This window comes from Thamnophis sirtalis, unplaced genomic scaffold, assembly GCF_051295495.1.
Source record: "Thamnophis sirtalis isolate CommonGarterSnake01/CBP01778 unplaced genomic scaffold, rThaSir2_p1.2 scaffold_6, whole genome shotgun sequence".
Taxonomy (NCBI): Eukaryota; Metazoa; Chordata; class Lepidosauria; order Squamata; family Natricidae; genus Thamnophis; species Thamnophis sirtalis.
Genome location: NW_028261386.1, coordinates 90,383,899 through 90,405,668, shown reverse-complemented (window position 1 = coordinate 90,405,668; position 21,770 = coordinate 90,383,899). Strand labels below are relative to the sequence as shown.

General features: G+C 40.5%; 1 protein-coding gene across 1 annotated transcript in view; it reads left to right on the top strand.

Annotated features, from left to right (window-relative positions):
• The window catches only part of PEX7 (peroxisomal biogenesis factor 7), a 69,222-nt gene extending 48,789 nt beyond the window's left edge, over nucleotides 1–20,433 (top strand). The window contains exon 10 of the mRNA XM_087718392.1: nucleotides 18,982–20,433. Within this exon, the coding sequence (XP_087574518.1) occupies nucleotides 18,982–19,050 (69 nt within the window). The 3' untranslated portion in view covers nucleotides 19,051–20,433. The remainder of the gene's footprint in view (nucleotides 1–18,981) is intronic.
• The last annotated feature ends 1,337 nt before the right edge of the window (nucleotides 20,434–21,770 follow it).

The following is a 21,770-nucleotide window of genomic DNA, read 5'->3' as shown; positions in this document are numbered from 1 at the left end:
TGACAGTTAGAACAATTAATTAGTGGAACAGCTTGCCTCCAGAAGTTCTGAATGCTCCAACATTGGACGTTTTTTAGAAGATTGGACAACCATTTGTCTGAAGGGTTGTAGGGTTTCCTGCCTAAGCACTAGAAGACCTCTAAGCTCCCTTCCAACTCTGTTATTTTATTCTAGTCTAAAATCTAAGATTTTTATCTTCTCCTTTTTCAATCCCAAAGATGGTCATCAATACTACTAGAAATGGCTTTGATCAACAAAATAAAACTATAAGTTAATTAACCAACTGAGGATCTATTAGGGAGCTAACTTAACTGGGTAATGGAAACTAGCCTTACTAATGAATAAAAATTGAATAATTAAAACTGAACATGTCTTTGCCAGCCTACATACTTATCTAGTTCATTTTTTTTTTTGGAGGAGGGAAGGGAAGCTTAATTCATTTGTTGCAAACAAATTTGCCAGAGGGTTGCCATAACCCAGGAACAGAGGTATATATGATGCCCTGGCATGGAACATTCTGGCCCTGAAATAGATTATTCTGATTTTTGATTGTTTTTGAAGTGGGTTGGCTCTTCTGAGCTTTGTCAGAATGGCATATTTCAGGATTTAACCATTTCTGAGAAACTCAGTGACCTGTTCTGTGATTGGAACTCCCTGTTCCAAAGGTTGACGGTTCTGTGACAAAGCGTACTGAATTTCTTTGTAGTAATATCCAGCCTCAAAGTAAGCAGCTACTCTTCTACTTTGTACTGCTCTGGGAACTTCCCCTTAAGCAAGACTATTGCTTAAGGGGAAGCTTTTTACTGGTAGGCTTTATTATTATATACTTTATTCATTAAACATGAATCTCAGTCAACTGAACATTCAAAAATGCATTACAAATACCAGTGACTGGTGCTAATGGTTGATACGGTTTGCTGCCAGCAACCAAGTACCTTCTTAAGTTGTACGATGTTCCAAATAGGGCAGTTTTTTGCAGTTCCGCTGGTGTTATTGCAGAAAGCTGTAATTTGTTGCTGTATCTTATAAAATTCTTGGACATGGTGCCAAGTGCTCCGATGACAGTGGGTATCACTTTTACATACTTCATCCATAGCTGTGTAGTTTCGATGGCCAGGTCGCAATATTTCATTATTTTTTCTAGTTCTTTTTCTTCGACTCTGGCATCTCCTGGAACAGTGATATCAATAAACTACACTTCGGCCCTCTACAACCGTTATATCTGTGCTTGTTCTTGAGCAGCCAGTATTAATCCTTCCGTTTCTTTTTTGATGGTTCCCCTCCTAAGCCATGTCCATGTCAAATTGTCATCACACTTTTCTTCAATGTTTTTCAAGTGCTGTCCATGCAAAGCATTGGTTTTCTATCTATTTAATCTGTCATCCAGCTGTTTTTCCTTATATTCTGCCTTTGTTTCTGTTGTTTTTATGCTGTTCTCCGTTTTCACAGCCTGCAGCAATTTTTCTGTACTTTGGTTCACATAATCATTTAAACTTTGTTTTTCTTCTTCTGCAGTTTGATGGATTTGCAATAGCCCCCTGCCCCCTATTTTTCTTGCCAGGTACAACCTGTCGATGTCACTTAGTGGATGTAAAGCGTGGTACATATTTAAAAGTTTGTGTGTTTTCCGGTTCAAGTTTTCCAGTCCAGCCAAAGTCCAGTTGATGATTCCAGCTGAGTAGCGTATCATTGGAACTGCCCATGTATTAATGGCTTTAATTATGTTTCCAGCATTCAGCTTTGATTTAAATATTTTGGGGACCCTCCTGATATATTCCTTTTGCATTGACTCTTTGACTTTTCCATTCAAGATGTTATCTGCTTCCAATATGCCTAGGTACTTGTAACCATCATCCTTTGCTAATGCTTTCACTATATTTCCATTTCCCAGTTCTATTCCTTCTGTTTTTCCATTTTTCCTTGCCGCATGGATAATGTAGCACATTTTTCAAGTTCAAAGTTCATTTTGATGTCACTGCTGAACAGTTGAACTGTGTTGAGTATTGATTTAAGTTCAGTGGGGGCTTTTGGCATACATTTTAAAGTCATCCATGTATAGTAGATGGTTTATCTTGCCATGTTGGCTTGAGATTTGGCATCCCAGTTTTGTGTTTTGTAGGATTATTGTCAGTGGAATGAATGCAATATTGAACAGTAGTGGTGAAAGTGAATCTCCTTGGAAGATTCCTTGTCTGATGTTGATTTCACCAATGTTCTCCCCATTTGTTGTTAGAACTGTTTTCCATTTTTGCATATTTCCTTTCAAAAATGTACAGATATTTTTGCTGATTCCAAAGTTTTCCAGACAGGTGTTAATCCAGCTGTGGGGTAATCAATCCACACCATATTTAAATTTGTTTTTCTTCATTTTGCATTTTTTAGTACCATTTTGTCTATGAGCAGCTGATCTTTTGTTCCTCTTTATTTTTTATAATTTCCTTTTTGTTCTGGATACAAACTGTTTTCCATCAGATGATTGAATACTGAATTTGCCAGTATCCTTGTAAAAAGTTTGAATGTTGTTGGCAGGCAGGTAATTGGGCGATAGTTGCTTGGTTCTGTGCCTTTTTCTGAGTCTTTCATTATGAAGTATGTTTGACCAGCTGTTAACCATTCTTTGCTTGTTGCATTTGGAAGCATTTGATCAAATTGAGTGGCCATGTGATGATGGAGGCTGGTCAGGTGTTTTAACCAGTATCCATGCAGTTCATCCAGGCCAGATATTATTATTATTATTATTATTATTATTATTATTATTATTATTATTATTATTATTATACAATTGTATCACAGCGGCCAGTTGTTTCGCCGGATTTGGCATTGGTTACTAGTTGGGCCCCACCCAGGGGCCTAGGACGTCGTAACGTATTTTCGTAATATGCGTGCAGATCCAAGCAGTGCGGCTTTTTGCATTTGACTGATGGTGATTTTGTCAATTTTTAACTGTTTTAAATGTAATTCCAGTGCTTTTGGAATAGCGCCCAGTGTGCCAATTACCACTGGAATTACCACTGCTGGTTTGTGCCATAGTCGTTGAATTTCGATTTTTAAGTCCTGGTATCTTGCGATTTTTTCATGTTCCTTCTCGGCGACCCTGCTATCACCTGGTATTGCGATGTCTATGATTGTGACCTTATTTTTCTCAACCAGTGTGATGTCTGGTGTATTATGCGCCAGTATTTTGTCAGTTTGTATACGGAAATCCCACAAGATCTTGACCATCTGATTTTCGGTGACTTTTTCAGGCTGATGTTCCCACCAGTTTGTTGCTGTTTTAATATTATAATTTTTGCACAAATTCCAATGGATCATTTGTGCTACTGAATTGTGCCGCAATTTATAATCAGTCTGCGTGATTTTTTTACAGCAGCTGAGTATGTGATCAACAGTTTCATCAGCTTCTTTGCAAAGTCTGCATCTGGCATCATCAGAGGATTTTTCTATTTTGGCCTTAATGGCATTTGTGCGGATAGCTTGTTCTTGCGCAGCCAGGATTAGTGACACTGTTTCTTTCTTTAATGTACCTGTTGTTAACCATAACCAAGTTTGTTCACTGTCCACTTTATCTTTTATTTTTTCCAGAAATTGGCCATGCAGTGCTTTGTTCTGCCAACTCTCCATTCTTGATTTTATCACATCTTTTCTGTATTCTTGTTTCGTCTGTTGCAGTGTTTTTCAACCTTTTTTGTGCAAAGGCACACTTTTTTCATGAAAAAAATCACGAGGCACACCACCATTAGAAAATGTTAAAAAAATTTACTCTGTGCCTATATTGACTATATATAAAGTGTTTTTCCCACGGCACACCTTACACTATGTCACGGCACACTAGTGTGCCGCGGCACAGTGGTTGAAAAACACTGGTCTGTTGGGCCTTCAGTAGATTTTTGTTCTTTACTTCGATTAATAGATGTTCTTGACTTTCTTTTAAATAATCAGCCAGTCCATGTTTTTCTTCTTCAACTGTTTGCTTCACTTGTAATAATCCTCTGCCACCTGATTTTCGGGGCAGATATAGTCTATCAGTATCACCACGTGGATGTAAACTGTAGTGCATTGTCATTAGTTTCCTGGTTTTTCGGTCCAAACGGTCCAAATCAGCTTGTGTCCAGTTAACTATACCAGCTGTGTGTCTTATAACTGGTATTGCCCAGGTATTTATGGCCTTGATTGTATTTCCACCATTCAATTTAGATTTTAAAATTTTCCTAACTCTGTTGGTGTACTCTCGCCTGACAATAATTTTTACTTCTCCATGCTTGATGTTATCCAACTGCAGAATGCCTAAGTATTTGTAGGCTTCATTTTCTTTGCATTTAATTAATTGGCCATTGGGCATTTCAATTCCCTCACATGCAGTGATTTTGCCCCTTTTTATGGATACAGTGGCGCATTTTTCCATGTCAAACTGCATTGAAATATCGGTGCTGAATACTCGGACTGTGTTTGTCAATGATTGGATTTCTATTTCTGACTTTCCATAGAGTTTCAAATCATCCATATATAGTAAATGTGAAATTTTTTCAGCTTCTTTGGCTGTTTCGTAGCCTAATTTCATTTTTTTAAAGATTACTGATAGTGGGATCATTGCGATGATGAAGAGAAGAGGTGAAAGTGAATCACCCTGGAAAATTCCTCGCTTGATATTAACCATTCCGTAGATCTCATTCCCTACTGCCAACTCAGTTCTCCATTGTTTCATCGCCTTTTCAGTAAAGGATGTAATATTTTTGCTAATGCCAGTTGTTTCTAAGCATTTTATGATCCAACTATGTGGCAGTGAGTCAAATGCCTTTTTGTAATCAATCCAGACCATATTCAAGTTCGTTTTTCTGTTCTTACAATTTTCTAATATCATTTTATCAATTAGAAGCTGATCTTTTGTGCCCCTGCTCCTTCTTTTGTTGCCTTTTTGCTCTACTGGCAAGATGTTGTTTGTTTCCAAATAATCCATCATGTTATCTGCAATAATGCCTGTGAGTAATTTGAAGGTTGTTGGCAAGCATGTTATTGGTCTGTAGTTTTCAGGTGTTGTTCCTTTAGTTGCATCTTTCTGAATCAAGTATGTTTTTCCAGTTGTCAACCATTCATCAATTTGGCCCTTTTGTAAAATTTCATTCAGTTGCCTGGCCAATATTGCATGTAAACTGGTCAGATATTTGAGCCAGAAACCATGTAATTGGTCCTTTCCAGGTGATGTCCAATTCTTTACCTTTTTAACTCGATTTTTGACCATCTCAGTTGTTATTTCTAATACTTGCATTTGTTTGTTGCCAATGCTTTTCTCAAAGTCATGTATCCACTTTGCTTCCTTGTTGTAGTCCTTTGCATTTTCCCACAATTCTTTCCAGAATTCAACTGTGGCCTGTTTTTCTGGTTTTTCACTTTTGGTGTCACCATTCACATTAAGACTTTGATAAAAATGCCGTTGGTCTGATCGAAATTGCTGATTTTGTTTATATTGGATCATTCGTGCCTCATATCTTTCAATTTTTCTAGCTGTTGCTGTTATCTGCTGTTTTACAATCTCTACAGCTTCATTGATGTTTCTTGTATCCAATCTATATCTTCTGATTAGCCGATCTATGATTTTGTTGTTTTTAAGCTGTTGCTCATGCATGTTCTTTAAGTTACTAGCATCTGCCCTGAATTTTTTGATTTTTTGTTCTAAACGGATTTTCCACTTTGGCTTTGATGCTTTTTCTGTTGTGTGACTAGGTACTTTAATTTTAATGCCTAGTTCATTAGTGACTATTACAGCTGCGCTGTACATTAACTGGTTTTTTTCCAAGATGGATCCCGGTTCAATTGTTGAAAACACTGCATTAAACATTTTCATGATAGGGGCCAAAATTTTCTTAGGCACAGTTTTTAGTGATGGTAGACGTTGCCTTTCCTCATTAAGCAGAAAATGCTCCATGATCTTATCCTTCAATTCTTTTTGTTTTTGAGTTAGTTCATCAGTTGGTTCAGTGATAACTGGTTCTAGTGGTGGTGATGTTATTTCCTCCCCGAGAGCTTCTTCTGGGAGTTCTACTATAATGTCTTTAGTTGTGTCTTGAATATCAGTTATTTCCGCTTGTGATATTGTTTTTTGGGTTTTGCAATTTGCCTGAATTTCCTCATGTTCAACTTCACTAAACACTTTATTCCATATAATAAATCGCCTTTGATCTGCTAGTCTTGTTCACTAACATTTGAATCTGGATATTGTTGTTTCCATAATTCATACATTCGCTTTAAATAGCCTCTTTTTTCTGGCTCTGAGTTGTAGTAACAGGCCATTATGGCACGATTTTCATCTGCACTATATTTTTGTCGTTTTGTTGGCTGGTCCACTTGTAGCCCACTTGTCGACGGATGTCCAGGGACCCCAACATCTGCCGCGGCCCTTGTTAACCCGCGCTACGACCGATGCGGTACGGAATTCTTATTTGTTTTTTTCACCATATTGTATGGGTTGGCGGGTTTTTTTTATGGGACCAGATGCCAACCTGACCCCAACCCTCCTCCTTTCTCATCCGGGCTTGGGACCGGCAACGCCGGAGTTTTTATTATTATTATTATTATTATTATTATTATTATTATTATTATTATTATTATTATTATACAATTGTATCACAGCGGCCAGTTGTTTCGCCGGATTTGGCATTGGTTACTAGTTGGGCCCCACCCAGGGGCCTAGGACGTCGTAACGTATTTTCGTAATATGCGTGCAGATCCAAGCAGTGCAGCTTTTTGCATTTGACTGATGGTGATTTTGTCAATTTTTAACTGTTTTAAATGTAATTCCAGTGCTTTTGGAATAGCGCCCAGTGTGCCAATTACCACTGGAATTACCACTGCTGGTTTGTGCCATAGTCGTTGAATTTCGATTTTTAAGTCCTGGTATCTTGCGATTTTTTCATGTTCCTTCTCGGCGACCCTGCTATCACCTGGTATTGCGATGTCTATGATTGTGACCTTATTTTTCTCAACCAGTGTGATGTCTGGTGTATTATGCGCCAGTATTTTGTCGGTTTGTATGCGGAAATCCCACAAGATCTTGACCATCTGATTTTCGGTGACTTTTTCAGGCTGATGTTCCCACCAGTTTGTTGCTGTTTTAATATTATAATTTTTGCACAAATTCCAATGGATCATTTGTGCTACTGAATTGTGCCGCAATTTATAATCAGTCTGCGCGATTTTTTTACAGCAGCTGAGTATGTGATCAACAGTTTCATCAGCTTCTTTGCAAAGTCTGCATTTGGCATCATCAGAGGATTTTTCGATTTTGGCCTTAATGGCATTTGTGCGGATAGCTTGTTCTTGCGCAGCATTATTATTATTATTATTATTATTATTATTATTATTATTATTATTATTATTTGGTTAATCTTTGGTGAGATTCACAGCCTTTGGGGCTGGTTGGTAGCTCAACAGCTCGAGTCCTAACCAAGGACCTAGGAACTGTTAAGGTAACGTCGGAGGATATATGCTGTTCCAAGTAGGATGGTTTTTTGTAGAATCAGAATGTTCAAGTCTGATAGATTTAAAATTTCAAATAGCAAGGTAGCCCTTTAGGTATTGCTCCAAGGGCTCCAATTACAATCGGGACAACATACGATTTCTTTTTCCAAAGTCGCTGAACTTCAATTTGCAAGTCCCAGTACTTTTTTCTTGCTGTTAATCTTCAATTCGTGCATCTCCAGGTACTGCAATGTCAATGAACCATACCTTTTTCTTTTCAACTATTGTTATGTCAGGTGTGTTGTGGGCCAAGTGCCTGTCAGTCTGAATTCTGAAGTCCCACAATATCTTGACTTTCTCATTCTCTAAAACCTTCTGAACCTGCTATTCCCAGAGATTTTTGCTGTACTCAAATCCAAACTTTTGGCACAATTTCCAGTGAATGATCTTAGCAACGTGGTCATGGCATTGTAGGTAGTCAGTTTGTGAAATTTTTCTGAACCCACTGATCAAGTGGTCAACTGTCTCGTCTTTCACATTACAGAGGCGACATTTGCTGTTAATGGTAACATGTTGAATTTTTGCCTTCATGCAGTTTGTGGCTAAGGCTTGTTCTTGAGCTGCCAAAATAAAGCCTTCTGTTTCTTTTTTCAGTGCTCCTGATCTTAACCAGTTCCAAGTTAGCTTTTGGTCAGCTTTGCCTTCAATACTTTTCAAGTATTGGCTATGCATAGCTTTGCTTTTCCAATTTTCAGCTTGCTTCTCAATTACTTCTTTCTTATATCCAGCTTTTGACTTAGTTGTCTTTAAAAGGCCTCCTTTATTTACTTCCTTAATCATTGGTTCTTCACTTTTCTGGATATAATCATTCAAGCTGTGTTTTCTTCTTCCACAGTCTGTTTTACTTGTAGGGGTCCTCGACCACGCTCTGCTCTTGATAGATATAATCGGTCAACATCACTTTTAGGGTGCAAAGCATGATTTTTGATTTGATTGATGTCTGATTTTATTTGTCTTGTATGCCGCCCACTCCCGAAGGACTCCGGGCAGCTCACAATAGACAAGGGAAAGGGGGATAAATAGACAAAGACAACACTTTAAAAACAAAACCGCAACATTCACAAATTCTGTGGGGCTGGATATTTCACAGGCCCCCTGGCCAGCTGGAGCAGCCAGGACTTGGTGGCTTTGCAGGGGGCCGGGAGAGTAAGGGTCCGGATCTCGACAGGGAGATCATTCCAGAGGGCTGGAGCTGCAACAGAGAAGGCTCTCCCCCGGGGGGTCGCCAGCCGACATTGGCTGGCAGATGGAATCCGGAGGAGACCTAACCTGTGAGATCTAATCGGTCTGAGGGAGGTAATCGGCAGGAGGCGGTCTCTCAGGTACCCAGGTCCCATGCCATGTAGGGCTTTATAGGTAGCGACCAGCACCTTGAAGCGGATTCGGAAACTAATGGGTAGCCAGTGCAGCTCGCGGAGGATAGGTGTGATGTGGGTGTACCTGTGTGCACCCACAATCGCTCACGCGGCTGCGTTCTGGACTAACTGAAGTCTTCAAACACTCTTCAAGGGCAGCCCCATGTAGAGCGCATTACAATAATCCAGTCTTGAGGTCACAAGGGCGTGAGTGACTGTCTGAAGGGCCTCCCGATCCAGGTAGGGTCGCAATTGGTGCACCAGGCGAACCTGGGCAAAGGTCCCCCTGGTCACAGCCGACAGGTGGTGTTCTAAAGTCAGCTGCAGATCCAAGAGGACTCCCAAATTGCGAACCCTCTCTGAGGGGCGTATAATTTCACCCCCCAGCCTGAGAGATGGAATAATTGGCCAATCTTTGGGAGGGAACATCAGAAGCCACTCGGTCTTATCTGGATTGAGTGCCAACTTGTTTGCTCCCATCCAGACCCTAACAGCCTCCAGGCACTGGCACATCACTTCTACTGCTTCGCTGAGTTGGCACGGGGCAGACAGATACAACTGCGTATCGTTTGCGTATTGATGGTACTTAATCCCGTGCCGGCGTATGATCTCACCCAGAGGCTTCATGTAGATGTTAAATAGGAGGGGGGACAGGACCGAACCCTGTGGCACCCCGTAATTGAGGAGCCTTGGGGTCGATCTCTGCCCTCCGACCAACACCGACTGCGACCTGTCCGAGAGGTAGGAGGAGAACCATCGAAGAACGGGGCCTCCCACTCCCACCTCTCGCAACCATCGCAGAAGAATACCATGGTCGATGGTATCGAAGGCCGCTGAGAGGTCAAGGAGCACAAGGATAGAGGGGTGGCCCCTATCCCTGGCCCGCCAGAGATCATCGATCAGCGTGACCAAAGCAGTTTCCGTGCTGTAGCCAGGCCTGAAGCCCGACTGAAAGGAGTCTAGATAATCGGCTTCATCCAAGGACCGTCGGAGTTGAGAGGCCACCACTTTCTCAACAACCTTCCCAACAAAGGGAAGGTTGGAGACTGGGCGATAGTTGCTCAAAATGGCTGGGCCAGAGACGGTTTCTTCAGGAGGGGTCTCACCACCGCATCCTTTAGAAGGGGCGGGAAGATTCCCTCCTGGAGAGAGGTGTTAACAATCGTCTGGATCCAGCCGCGTGTCACCTCCCTGCTGGTCAAGACAAGCCAGGAGGGACACGGGTCCAGTATACAAGTGGAGGCACTCACCGCTCCCATGGCCTTGTCCACTTCCTCAGGAGAAGCACGTTGAAACTCAATCCATAAAGTATGCTCAAGACCTTCCCCTGGTACCTCGGCTGGTATCGTGCAATTGGAGTCCAGCTCTGTCCGAATCCGAGCGACTTTATCCGTTAAATACTGAACAAATTCCTCAGCTCTTCCTTGTAAAGGGTCATCTGCATCCCTCCCTTTCAAGAGGGAGCGGGTTATTCTAAACAAGGTGGCTGGGCGCGATTCAGCGCATGCAATAAGAGCGGCAAAATGCGAACATTTTGCCACCCGTATTGCCACGAGATAGGCTCTAATAAAGGCTCTCATCAGTGCTCGGTCTAACTCAGATTTACTGGCCCTCCAGCGGCGCTCTAGGCGTCTCTTTTGGCGCTTCATCTCCCGGAGTTCCTCGGTAAACCAAGGGGCTCTCCTGGATCCACTGCCTCAGAGAGGTCGCAAAGGCGCAATCCGGTTTAGAGCCCCCGCCGCCGCTGTATTCCAAGCAGCGACAAAGGACTCCACTGGATTGTGGACGATAGTGTCAGGTATTTCTCCAAGCGCCGTCTGAAATCCCATAGGGTCCATCAGGCGCCTGGGGCGGAACCACCTAATCGGTTCCCCCTCCCTACAGTGGGGGATTGGCTTCCGAAAGTCAAGCCTCAGTAGGAAGTGATCAGACCATGACAAGGGCAAGGTTTTAATGCCCTTCAACTCTAGATCACATCTCCACTGCTCCGAAAGAAATACGAGGTCAAGTGTGTGGCCAGCTGAATGAGTCGGACCCCGTATTACTTGGGTCAAGTCCATGGCTGTCATAGAAGCCATGAACTCCTGCGCCCCATCAGAGCGTTCACCAAGTGTAGGCAGGTTGAAATCCCCCAGAACCATAAGCCTGGGGAACTCTACCGCCAACTCGGCTACTGACTCGAGGAGCGAGGGGAGGGCTGTTGCAACGTTGTTGGGAGGTAGGTACATTACCAACAAACCGACTTGACCACCAAGGTCCAACTTCATCAACAGGGACTCACACCCGACAAGCTCCGGAGCAGGGATCCTACGAGGAACTAAGACCTCCGGCGATGACAGCCACTCCCCCACCCCTTCAGTGGGGTCGCGGCTGATGAAGCACCTGAAATCCCTCTGGGCACATTTCGGTGAGGGGGACTCCTCCCTCTGGGCCCAGCCAGGTTTCAGTAATACATGCCAGGTCTGCCCCCTCGTCTAAAATTAGGTCCCGGACAAGGGGAGCTTTGTGAACCACAGACCTGGCATTTAGCAACAACAGCCTGAGACCAGGGCCCTGACAGTTCTCGCCACCTGGCCCTGGAGTGGAACTAACAGGGCCGGAAGGAGGGATCTCTGTGATGTAGCGAACCCTCCTTCCCCGGTAATGGCTAGCCCTGAAGTTCCCGTCGTACCTGCCCCTCCCCATAGTGACCGTAATGCTCTGGCCCACCCCCACTACCGTAGACCCCATAACCCCTCCCACAGCCTCCGCACCATCCAGCAGGCAATCCTTATCACTCATTCTAGGACGGGAGATAGGCCTGGGCCCCCTACCACTTCTGCAATAGCACTCAGTGGAGGAGGCACCAGGCGGTACTCTCAATCCTCTCATACACATACAGCCACTCACCCATGCATTCCCCACGGGTATAAGTTAAACACAAAAAATACAACAATATGAAGTTAAAAAAAGTGGGTACAAACATCAGCCAAGCATACCATTCACACTACATTCCTAAAAAATTCACGGAGCACTGCGCTAGTGCAATGTAAGACAACGATGTGCAGATGGAGGGCGAGCTGCTCCACTCTTCTCCCCCTCCTCTGTGCCCCAGAGAAACTTCCAAGGCCACAGGTCCAGAGTCAATAGTGTGCAAAGTGGCTGTAAATGGAGAGGGCAAGGGATAAGGGTCCGGTATTGACAAACAGTAGCTTTCCAGTCTTAGGCTCTCTGAATCCAGAGAGAAGTTAGTGGACCCCGTGCCGGAGAGTAGTTCTTCTCCCTCTCCTAATGTTGAGCAAGGTCCAAAGTCCGGAGGGGCAAAGTCTGGGGGGCCAACGTCTGGGACTGGCCCGAGCTGCTCCGGAAGACGGGGTAAAGGGCGCCAATTTCCACAAAGCCGAGTCTTGGCCCCTACGGCTGCCATCATCTATCACTCCTAGTCCTGCTCCAACCCTGGCCTTAATCCTAATTCTAATCCTAATTCTAAACCTAAGGCCTAATCTAACACTAACCCAACCTAACCTCACCCAGTCTAACCCTATACTAATCCTAACCCGGCCGCAGCCTAGCCCTAACCCCCACACTAACTCTACCACCAACCCTAGCCCCGACCCCAACCCTGGTCTCCATCAGCCCTGCCCAAAGGCCGAATGCACCCACAGATGGCCCTGCCCCCGGTACCTATACCTAAACTATACCTAAACTATAAATCTAATTAACTATCTATATCTATCTATATCTAAACCTAAGCCTATCCCTATATCTACCTAAATCTACCTAACTATCTGGGGCTATGGCAGGCAGCAGACGGTCGAGGGGAGGACAGATATTACGGCCAGCGTAGATGGTCACCAGCCAGGGTGGAGGAGAGTCAGTGTTGGGTAGGGAGATGGTAAGGCTCGCCGGCAGCAGGGGAGGGGGGGGCAAAGGAGTAATATCAGAGGAAGGCTACTATTCATTGTCATAAGCTTCCTTGTTTTTCTGTCCAAATTGTCCAACTCCATCTGGGTCCAGTCAATTATTCCTGCAGAGTATCGAATCACAGGTATAGCCCAGGTATTTATGGCTTTTATAATGTTTCCTCCACTCAATTTGGACTTTAATATCTTGCGAATTCGTTGAATGTAGTTGGCTGAAGTTAATTCCTTGACTTTATTATGCATTAAGTCAGAGGCCTCTAAAATCCCGAAGTACTTGTAGCCTTCTTCTGGTTTTACTGCCTTTATCATTTCTTCATTCTCAAGTTCTATTCCATCATCTTCTATAACCTTGCCTGCTTTGGTTGCCATTGATGCACATTTGTCAATTCCACACTGCATACCAATGTCTTGGCTAAATTCTTTTGTGCTTTCAACTAATTATTACTATTATTACTGTTATTACTGTTATTACTGTTATTACTGTTATTACTGTTATTACTGTTATTACTGTTATTACTATCATCACTATTATCACTATTATTACTATTATTTTGTCTTACTTGATAGGATGTGATCACTCCAGGAAGTGTACAGGGGTGTTATCTATTTAACTAGTTGTGGTTTTTACTATTTTGTTTCATAGTCAAGGATGCAAAAAGATGAAATAAAAGAGTACTACAAAATATGTAATGCTCATTTGTAGCACCTTTCTTGCTGCTTTTGTTCAGTGAGTGATATGAGGAAAAAAGTTAATGCATCTACATCTCATTGGGTTTAGACTCTTTACCATTTTTAGTCTTGGGCAAGCTTTTGTTTATTTTTATATGAAGAGGCAATTTGATAAAGAAATTTATAAAGTCAAAATGGTATTACTCATGCATGTTGCTAATCTATCAGCAGTCTTCGAGAAAAAATCTCTCTCTCTCTCTCTCTCTCTCTCTCTCTCCCTCCCTCCCTCCCTCTCTCCCTCTCCCTCTCCCTCTCCCTCTCCCTCTCCCTCTCCCCCCTCTCTCTTCAAATAGTTAAATCATATAATGGCTTAGGGTAATTACTCTCTTCACTGGAACTGCCTGTCTTTTAATCAGTTCCTTCCTACCTGCTGAACGGCTTGAAGGCTGGTTATATAGTAATGGTACTGAAATACATTGTATTTGTGGTTCAGTGTATGGAAGGGGATCCAACCTTTGTATTAGTACATTGGATGAGAAATATTATTGTTTCTTTATTTGTTTGAACATACCTATGTGATCTTACCACTGTGTTTTGTAGTTCTCATTGGCATCCTTCAGTCTCAAAAGACTATGGCATCGTGCTCTGGAAAAAGGTCCTAATGCAGCATCTGGTGTGGCTAAAATGGCCAATTCGGGAATGGCAATCCCTTCCACACTGAGGGGGCAGATACATTCTGTCCCCTGCCCAATCCCCAGATTTTGCTGGTTCTGGGACTGCCTCTTTGCGTCAGCCTGCTGAACAAGTGTCTCTTCGAATTGGAGAAGGCCATGCTGCGTCTTTAGCCTCCAAACTGAACGATCGGAGGTCAAGGTTTCCCAGCTGTTAATGTCCATTCCCAAGGCCTTTAAGCCCTCTTTCAGGTATCCTTATATTGCAGCTGTGGTCTCTGCCAGGTGATGCCAGACAGCGCATATGAAAGGTGTTCGACTTTCTCTCCTGCTGTGCGTAAATGGTTCCAAGACTCACTGCAGTACAAGTGTGTGCTCAGGATGCAGGCTCTATAGACCAGGATCTTTGTATGTTCTGAGTAGGTCTGAGTTTATTATGTTTGTACACCTGCTGAACCATGGTTTGCCCTTATTATATAAGTATTAACACTGCTGGCTAAAGTTAGTCATAAATAAGTTCCATCAAAATGAAACAAATAAAACATAACTAATTTAAAATTAGTCAAGGACTGTGTTAGGCCTGGAAGCTATCTTTTACATTGGGCCTTCAGGCCTGCCATATTTTCTGCTGTGGGAAAAATGGGTGATTATATACAGTAGGGGAGTTATATAGTCAAAATAACATTCCTTTCTCAGAGAGTCAAGGACATCTTGCCCTGTACCTGGAGTGGCATGACTGGGAGGCATCTCCAGTTGGGATGGTGCTTGATTGGACCATGTGATGGACATGTGGGCAATGTTCCCTCTAAGCTGCGCGGGTGTGCAGCCGCGCACGTGGTTTTTGTGAGACACCTTCCACAATAATAGGAGAGAGAGACAGCCTGGAGACAGCAATCAGTTCTAGGCCCACAAGGCAGAAAGTAGCTGAGATAAAGGGTGTGGGGGTTGGGAGAAGGCATGGGACGGGCTTCCAGCAGCGGCTGCTCGGATTTGCCATTTTCAAGAGAGAGGGAGAGGGAGGGAGGGAGAAGGAGATCGCGAGCGTGTATATCCCTCCTTCCTTCAGCCCAACACTCTCGCTGGCATCCCGGCCAGATGAGAGGGTCTCCTCAAGTCTAGGGCAGCGAGTCATTCGGTGGGAAAGTTGCCTCTTGGAAGGAATGACCCAGTTTGGCTCCCGCTTCGTCTCTCCTGCCTCTTCGCGTCTCCGTTCGGTCGTTGGACGGCAGATCGAAAGCGGGAGCCAAGCTGGGTCATTTCTTCCAAGATGTAAGTTTCCCATTGAATGACTCGCTGCCCCTAGACTCGAGGAGACCCTCTGCAGTCCCTCTCGTCTGGCCGGGATGCCAGCGAGAGTGTTGGGCTGAAGGAAGGAGGGATTCTTTCTCTCTGTCTCTGTCTCTCTGTCTCTCTCTCTCTCTCTGTCTGTCTCTCTCTCTCTCGATTGACAATCGCCATACTGTTAGATTGATAGCAATTATGGACTATCTTGATTATATCCTCCTTAGAAAGAATATGCTACTGTATGGTTGAGAAAAAGATCAAACTTCATTCCATGGAAACCCAACAAAGTTCATAGGGAGGGTTTCTTTCTACGATGGGCTTCTTGGGTCAACAGTGAATATCAGTTATCAAAAATGTAGATAGAAAATTAAGCAGACAATAGGCAGTTACAAAAAGGGAAGCCAACTTTCTGAATTCTGTTTCTTTGCACTTAGTGACTTATAAATAGACTAATGTTCTGAAAACCTGACCTAAATTACTATATATTTTAAATAGCTGTAAAGCTATGCTGAAAAAAGTTGTTCTCAAGGTATTGTGATAAATTCAATAAAAAGAAGGGAATTCTTGATGAACTTAAGGAGAAATGAGAATATTGGATAGTAAATGGACAAATAAAATTACCAATCAAAGAGAATATTTGCACCTCAGGGTTGAAATGAGATGTTCTCTCTTACTCTTTCCTCTTCCTCTCTTCTCTTTCTGTCTCTCTCATCCTCCTTCTCTTTGTCTCTCTTCTCTTTCTCCTTCTTTTCCATTCTTCTGTCACTTTCTCTCTCCTTCTCCTCTCTCCTCTTTGTCTATTTCTGTCTCTCTCATCCACTTTCTCTTTGTCTCTCTTCTCTTTCTCTCTTCTTCTTTTCCATTCTTCTGTCACTTTCTCTCTCCTCTTTGTCTATTTCTGTCTCTCTCATCCTCTTTCTCTTTGTCTCTCTTCTCTTTCTCTCCTTCTTTTCCATTCTTCTGTCACTTTCTCTCTCCTTCTCCCTTCTCTCTCCTCTTTGTCTCTTTCTGTCTCTCTCACCCTCTTTCTCTTTGTCTCTCTTTCTGTCTCCTTCTTTCCTACTCTTCTGTCACTTTCTCTCTCCTTCTCTGTCTCTTTCTGTCTCTCTTCCATCTTTTTTATTCCTCTCTTCCTCTTTCCCACTCTTTTATCACTTTCTCTCTACCGTCCAACCTGTTCCCATACTTATCTTCGACTGATCATGTTTGCAATAATTTACCTTTTCTAAATAGGTGCAGTTCCCTTACCGGATCCCTCGCTCACTCAAACACACACGAACGCACACACGCACAAAACCATTTTTCTCCATTCCAATTCGGATCCTATAAATCAATTGCTCTGTGAAACATCTGTGAAAAAAATTCAGGTGCTCAGGCATGAAAATGTACTGCTCAAATACTATACTTTTCCACAAACACTGAAAAAAAATTAGAGGGAACATTGCATGTGGGTGCTGGGCAGGAACCAGAACTTTCACTTCGTTGGGGGTGTTGCTTGAAACCCTGACAGACTGAGGAGGAGTAAAATCATGATTGACTATCCTAAAACAGGAACCTGAAATAACTCCAGAATCCTCAATTCATACTTCAAGTAATCTAATTTATTCTAATCAGAGAAAGAAAAGTAGCTGATGAACATCAGTTTTATGGCTGATGAACATCAGTACCAGAAACATGTGTTTGTATAGCTATGTTTGTCCTCAAGTATTTTTCAGAATTAAGGGATGTTTTTCCAAAGCCTAATGTTCTGCTTCTGCTTTCATTCTCCAATTCACTATTTGAAGTGGAAGCTATAAGTCTGTATTTCTCTCACATGCAGAAGGAAAAATGTATTTATCAAATATATTAGATCCAGGTAGTTTTGCTAATAAAATGACAAACATTAAGTTTGAATTAGGACACCTGATAACATAATTTAAATTAAATGGTGTATTCAGTTTTAAAGATGCTGAGTGGAATCCAGGTTTCATGCTATATGGGTAAAATAAAAGCTTTTAGGGATCTTTCAAATCAGTTTTCCACGAGACCCAGTTGGGGTTAAGGAACCAGGCTGGAAAGTAGGAAACCATGAGTGCTGGCACTACCTTGGGCACAAAGCCAATTGGATGAGTTTGGATCTGTAATTTTATCTTAGCCCGAGGAAGGAGGCAGTGGCAAACCTCTTCAGAAAAATTGTAGGGACGTGTCTCTAGTCTCCGAAAAGTGGACACCGTTGAACAGAAAAAAGCAATCATCTAGGGATTGGTTGATGATTACGTTTCAAGTAACATAACTTATCAAAGTAATTTATCTTTTATTTGCTTTTTTTTTCCTAGTTACATTTATATTTTTTTTCATGTGCTATCGGTAACAGATCTGGATTGAAAGGCCTTGTGTAAATTGTGTTTGCTTTTCCTAAGATTGGTTGAAATAATGATTACTATACTTAATATTCAGAAATTGTTATGTGACATTAATTAAGACAATCTCAGGTGAATAGTCCCGAGGGATTTTGCAGATGGCATTTTATTTATTGTTTCCTCTTGGCAGTTGAGTGTTTGTTTTGTGAACTCTAAATATGCTGTCTGCAGGTGTAGTCTACTGTGGGTGATCATTATAGAGCTATCAGTTGATCGGGGAAAAGAAATCATGAATAGAAAACTAGACATGCTGCACCACACAGTTATTTATGTTTTAATATTGAACCTGTTAGTTACAGCAAACTGCAACTAATTGAATAGAAGTTCAGTGAAAATAAAAATCTTTGTTTTGTATTTTTGAAAATGGAGTAAAGTGGGAGGCTAGTTTGGGTTTAGAGTAATATAACACATGGCTACAATTATTGCAGGTTTTGTTAATGTTAACATGTTGAAACAACTTTTGACACATATGGATAGTTAAGTTATAATTAACTTAATCCAACTACAAAGGTTTTTAAAAAAAAAATCTAATATGCTCATCTTTTTGTTGTTATATATGTCTTTGTATGCTGTTATTATATTCTAATGCTTTGCTACAGAAGCTTAATTGCATTACCAGATTTAATGTATTTTATGCTCTTTTTAAGCATTTTTCCTGAAACTAATTTACTTTGGGATAATTTAATATAAATTGTGAGCTTTATTTATTTTTATTTATTTTAAAATATTATTAAATACATTTACAAACTGTTAAATGTAATAAAAATGATTAAATCATCATTATGTACTATAAAAGTAATAAAATCAATTTCTGGAAAATCTTCTGAATTTTTTCTTTAGTATTCAGTATGTCTCACCTAAGTAAACTTAAATTAGTTTTTTAACTGTTTTGAACCACCTGACAGTGTAATGTTTGTTTATGGTTAGTTAGTTTTAGTTTTAAATATTTAAATATATACTTTTAAATATTTATCTAAATATTTATTGAAATGACATAAATGAAAATATTTAGAATGCAATTTTGTTATTTATTTACCCAAAATTATTTTAAACTTTATCTATATATGTTGGCTTTATACTTAGTAGTATTGCAGGGGCAAAATTACCACTGCAAACATATAAATTATATTACATCAATATTGTTGAATGCATATTATTTCTTGTCCTAAATTGTGTTTGTTCTCCATAGGTGGCTGACTGCGCCTGGGATGAAACTATAAAGATCTATTATCCATCTTCATTGGTAGTTCCTGCATAGAAAGATTTCTCAATTGTAAAGAACTGATTTATAAGAAATTATTTTTGTTTTTCTTGGGCATCTGCCATATTATGCCTTACTAATAATATTAGATTTAATATGAGCTTCAAAGTTTCAATCATGTGATTACGGACAGATTCATATAATATCTTGCACAGAACCTGGACTGAATCAGCAAAATGTTCACATGCTATGTACAGACTATACAATTGTGTAAATTATGAACAGGCAACCTAGTAACTTCCAAATGTTTTGGTCTACAGCTTTTAACAGTCCCATATAGCATGATTATTGTCAAGAGCTAGTGGAAATTGTATTCCAAGACATCTGGAGGGCACTATAACACTATTCCTGTTGTAAATATTAGGTACAGTGTAGGAACTGTGTCTTATATTTATAAGAGTTAAAAATATAAATTTTATTGCAGTTTAAGTATTCTCACTGTTGAGATGTAGAATTTATCATAAAACAATGTATCAGCATTGAACTGAGTTCATTATGGAAATTCTGTGCAATAATGTATTATAACATGGCACATAGTTTTCACAGTTGATGGTTTTACAGTCTGAGTTTTATCTCTCTTTTTGTTTGTAAGACAAATTCTATAGTTTTCTTGACCAAATGTAATATATTTTTAGATTCAGTTGTTTTGAATTAAACTATGATTGAACTAAAATTACCAATTTCTGAGGGAAAAAATGGACATGACCTTAAGGCCAGAATCCAGACAAACTAGAAGGGAGGGCCAAAATGCCTAAGACCACAAAACAGTTGTGCCATTACCATAGTTATCCAAATAGTATAGTTAGTTTCTATGTTTAATATTTACTTGTTACAAATAAATCAATTTTATGTGACATTAAACATTGTGCATCTTTACTAATGAGAATAATTAAAACTAAGTTATGTTTCAAAAGTCAGTTGATTAATCCATGACAGATAATTTAAACTCTCCACAAAGTAAACTTAGCATTGATTTAATGTTGTCACAGTATGCTTTATAACAGTCAACTGAAATATTTTGAAAAAGCTATCCATTGCATATTTTTCTTTTTTTGTACCATGTATAAAGTGAATGTTTATACTATCAGCTTCTAACAACCTAATATCATCTAGTTGTGTATCTTACCAATACAGTTTTCCTCAGACAGTTTACCAAAGATGGTGGGAAATATAATACAACTCAACTGGAAGATGCTAAGTTGTAAAAAGTCAACAAACTTCTTCTAACAAGAAAGGGTCACTCTCTGGAGCTCAATCCAGTCATATGTGTGGTATTACTTGTGAATTATGGCAATGAGCTGTAATGTGTTTGTGTACATCCATATTAATACAATCTGGTTTTCATCAACCATATCCCATTAAAAATATAATTGATAGAAATGTGGGAGTAAAATTGATTTTCATCTCCTTGATCAGAAATGAAGAAAAAGTCCAAGATTCCAAAGCAGCCAAATGTGTAGTCTACTGGCAAGTTGACATCTGTGCCAATTGTAACTAGTAGAAGAATCATAACATTTTCAGAACTTAATTTCCCTTATAAACCCTATTTTTTTTTGCTCTCCACCAGTATATAGTAGCATCAATTTTGTATATAATTTCATCTGCAATGATCTTTTGAGTTCCTTTTTTATATTGCTCATTTTATGCTGCTCATTAGCCATGTTGAATAAAGTTGATGGGAAATTGTCTGGACAGCCAGTTGGTCTGGAATAGGCTTAAATAGAGTTGAGCAGAGCTGAGAATCTATGCCTGTCCAGATGGTAGCATTGATCAGTGAGACTTGATTTTGGTGCTCTTAACGTTGAGACAAGATTTTTCACTATATGATGTAGCTTGTTGCTCAGTTTCTGCAAATCACACAGGGAGCTTGCTGTTTAAATACTTTAAATATACATTTTAAAATTTGAGTACTTATGATTGATAATAACCTTTCATCTCTAGGAACAAATTCCAACAAATATTAACTGCTGTAGAAACTTGTTTTTGCTTTGTTCAACTTTTAGTTTGATTATATGCCATCAGTTGGTCTAAACTTTTAGCAACTATGTAGACCTTCACATCAGGTGATCCTGATGAAATTATATATTTTTGGTATATACTTATATATACTATTGTGGAGCAGTGGTTGGAATGCAGCATTGCAGGCTAATTTTGCCTACTGACAACAGTTTGAGTCTCACCAGCTCAAGGTTGACTCAGCCTTCCATCCTTCTGACATTGGTAAAATGAGGGCTGATTGTTGGGGACAATATGCTGACTCTGTAAACCACTTAGGACTGTAAAGCACTGTGAGGCAGTATATAAGTTTAAGTGCTGTTGCTATTACTATACAGGTGAAACTTGAAAAATTAGAATATCGTGCAAAAGTTCATTTATTTCAGTAATGCAACTTAAAAGGTGAAACTAATATATGAGATAAGACTCATTACATGCAAAGCAGGATAATTCTAGCCATGATTTGTCATAATTGTGATGATTATGGTGTACTATGATATTGTTCTATGTACAATCCTTGTTTTATTGATTGCATGTAATATTCTAATTTTCTGAGATGGTGGATTTGGGGTTTTCATGAGCTGTACGCCATAATCATCACAATTATGACAAATCACGGCTTGAACTATCTTGCTTTGCATGTAATGAGTCTTATCTCATATATTAGTTTCACCTTTTAAGTTGCATTACTGAAATAAATGAACTTTTGCACGATATTCTAA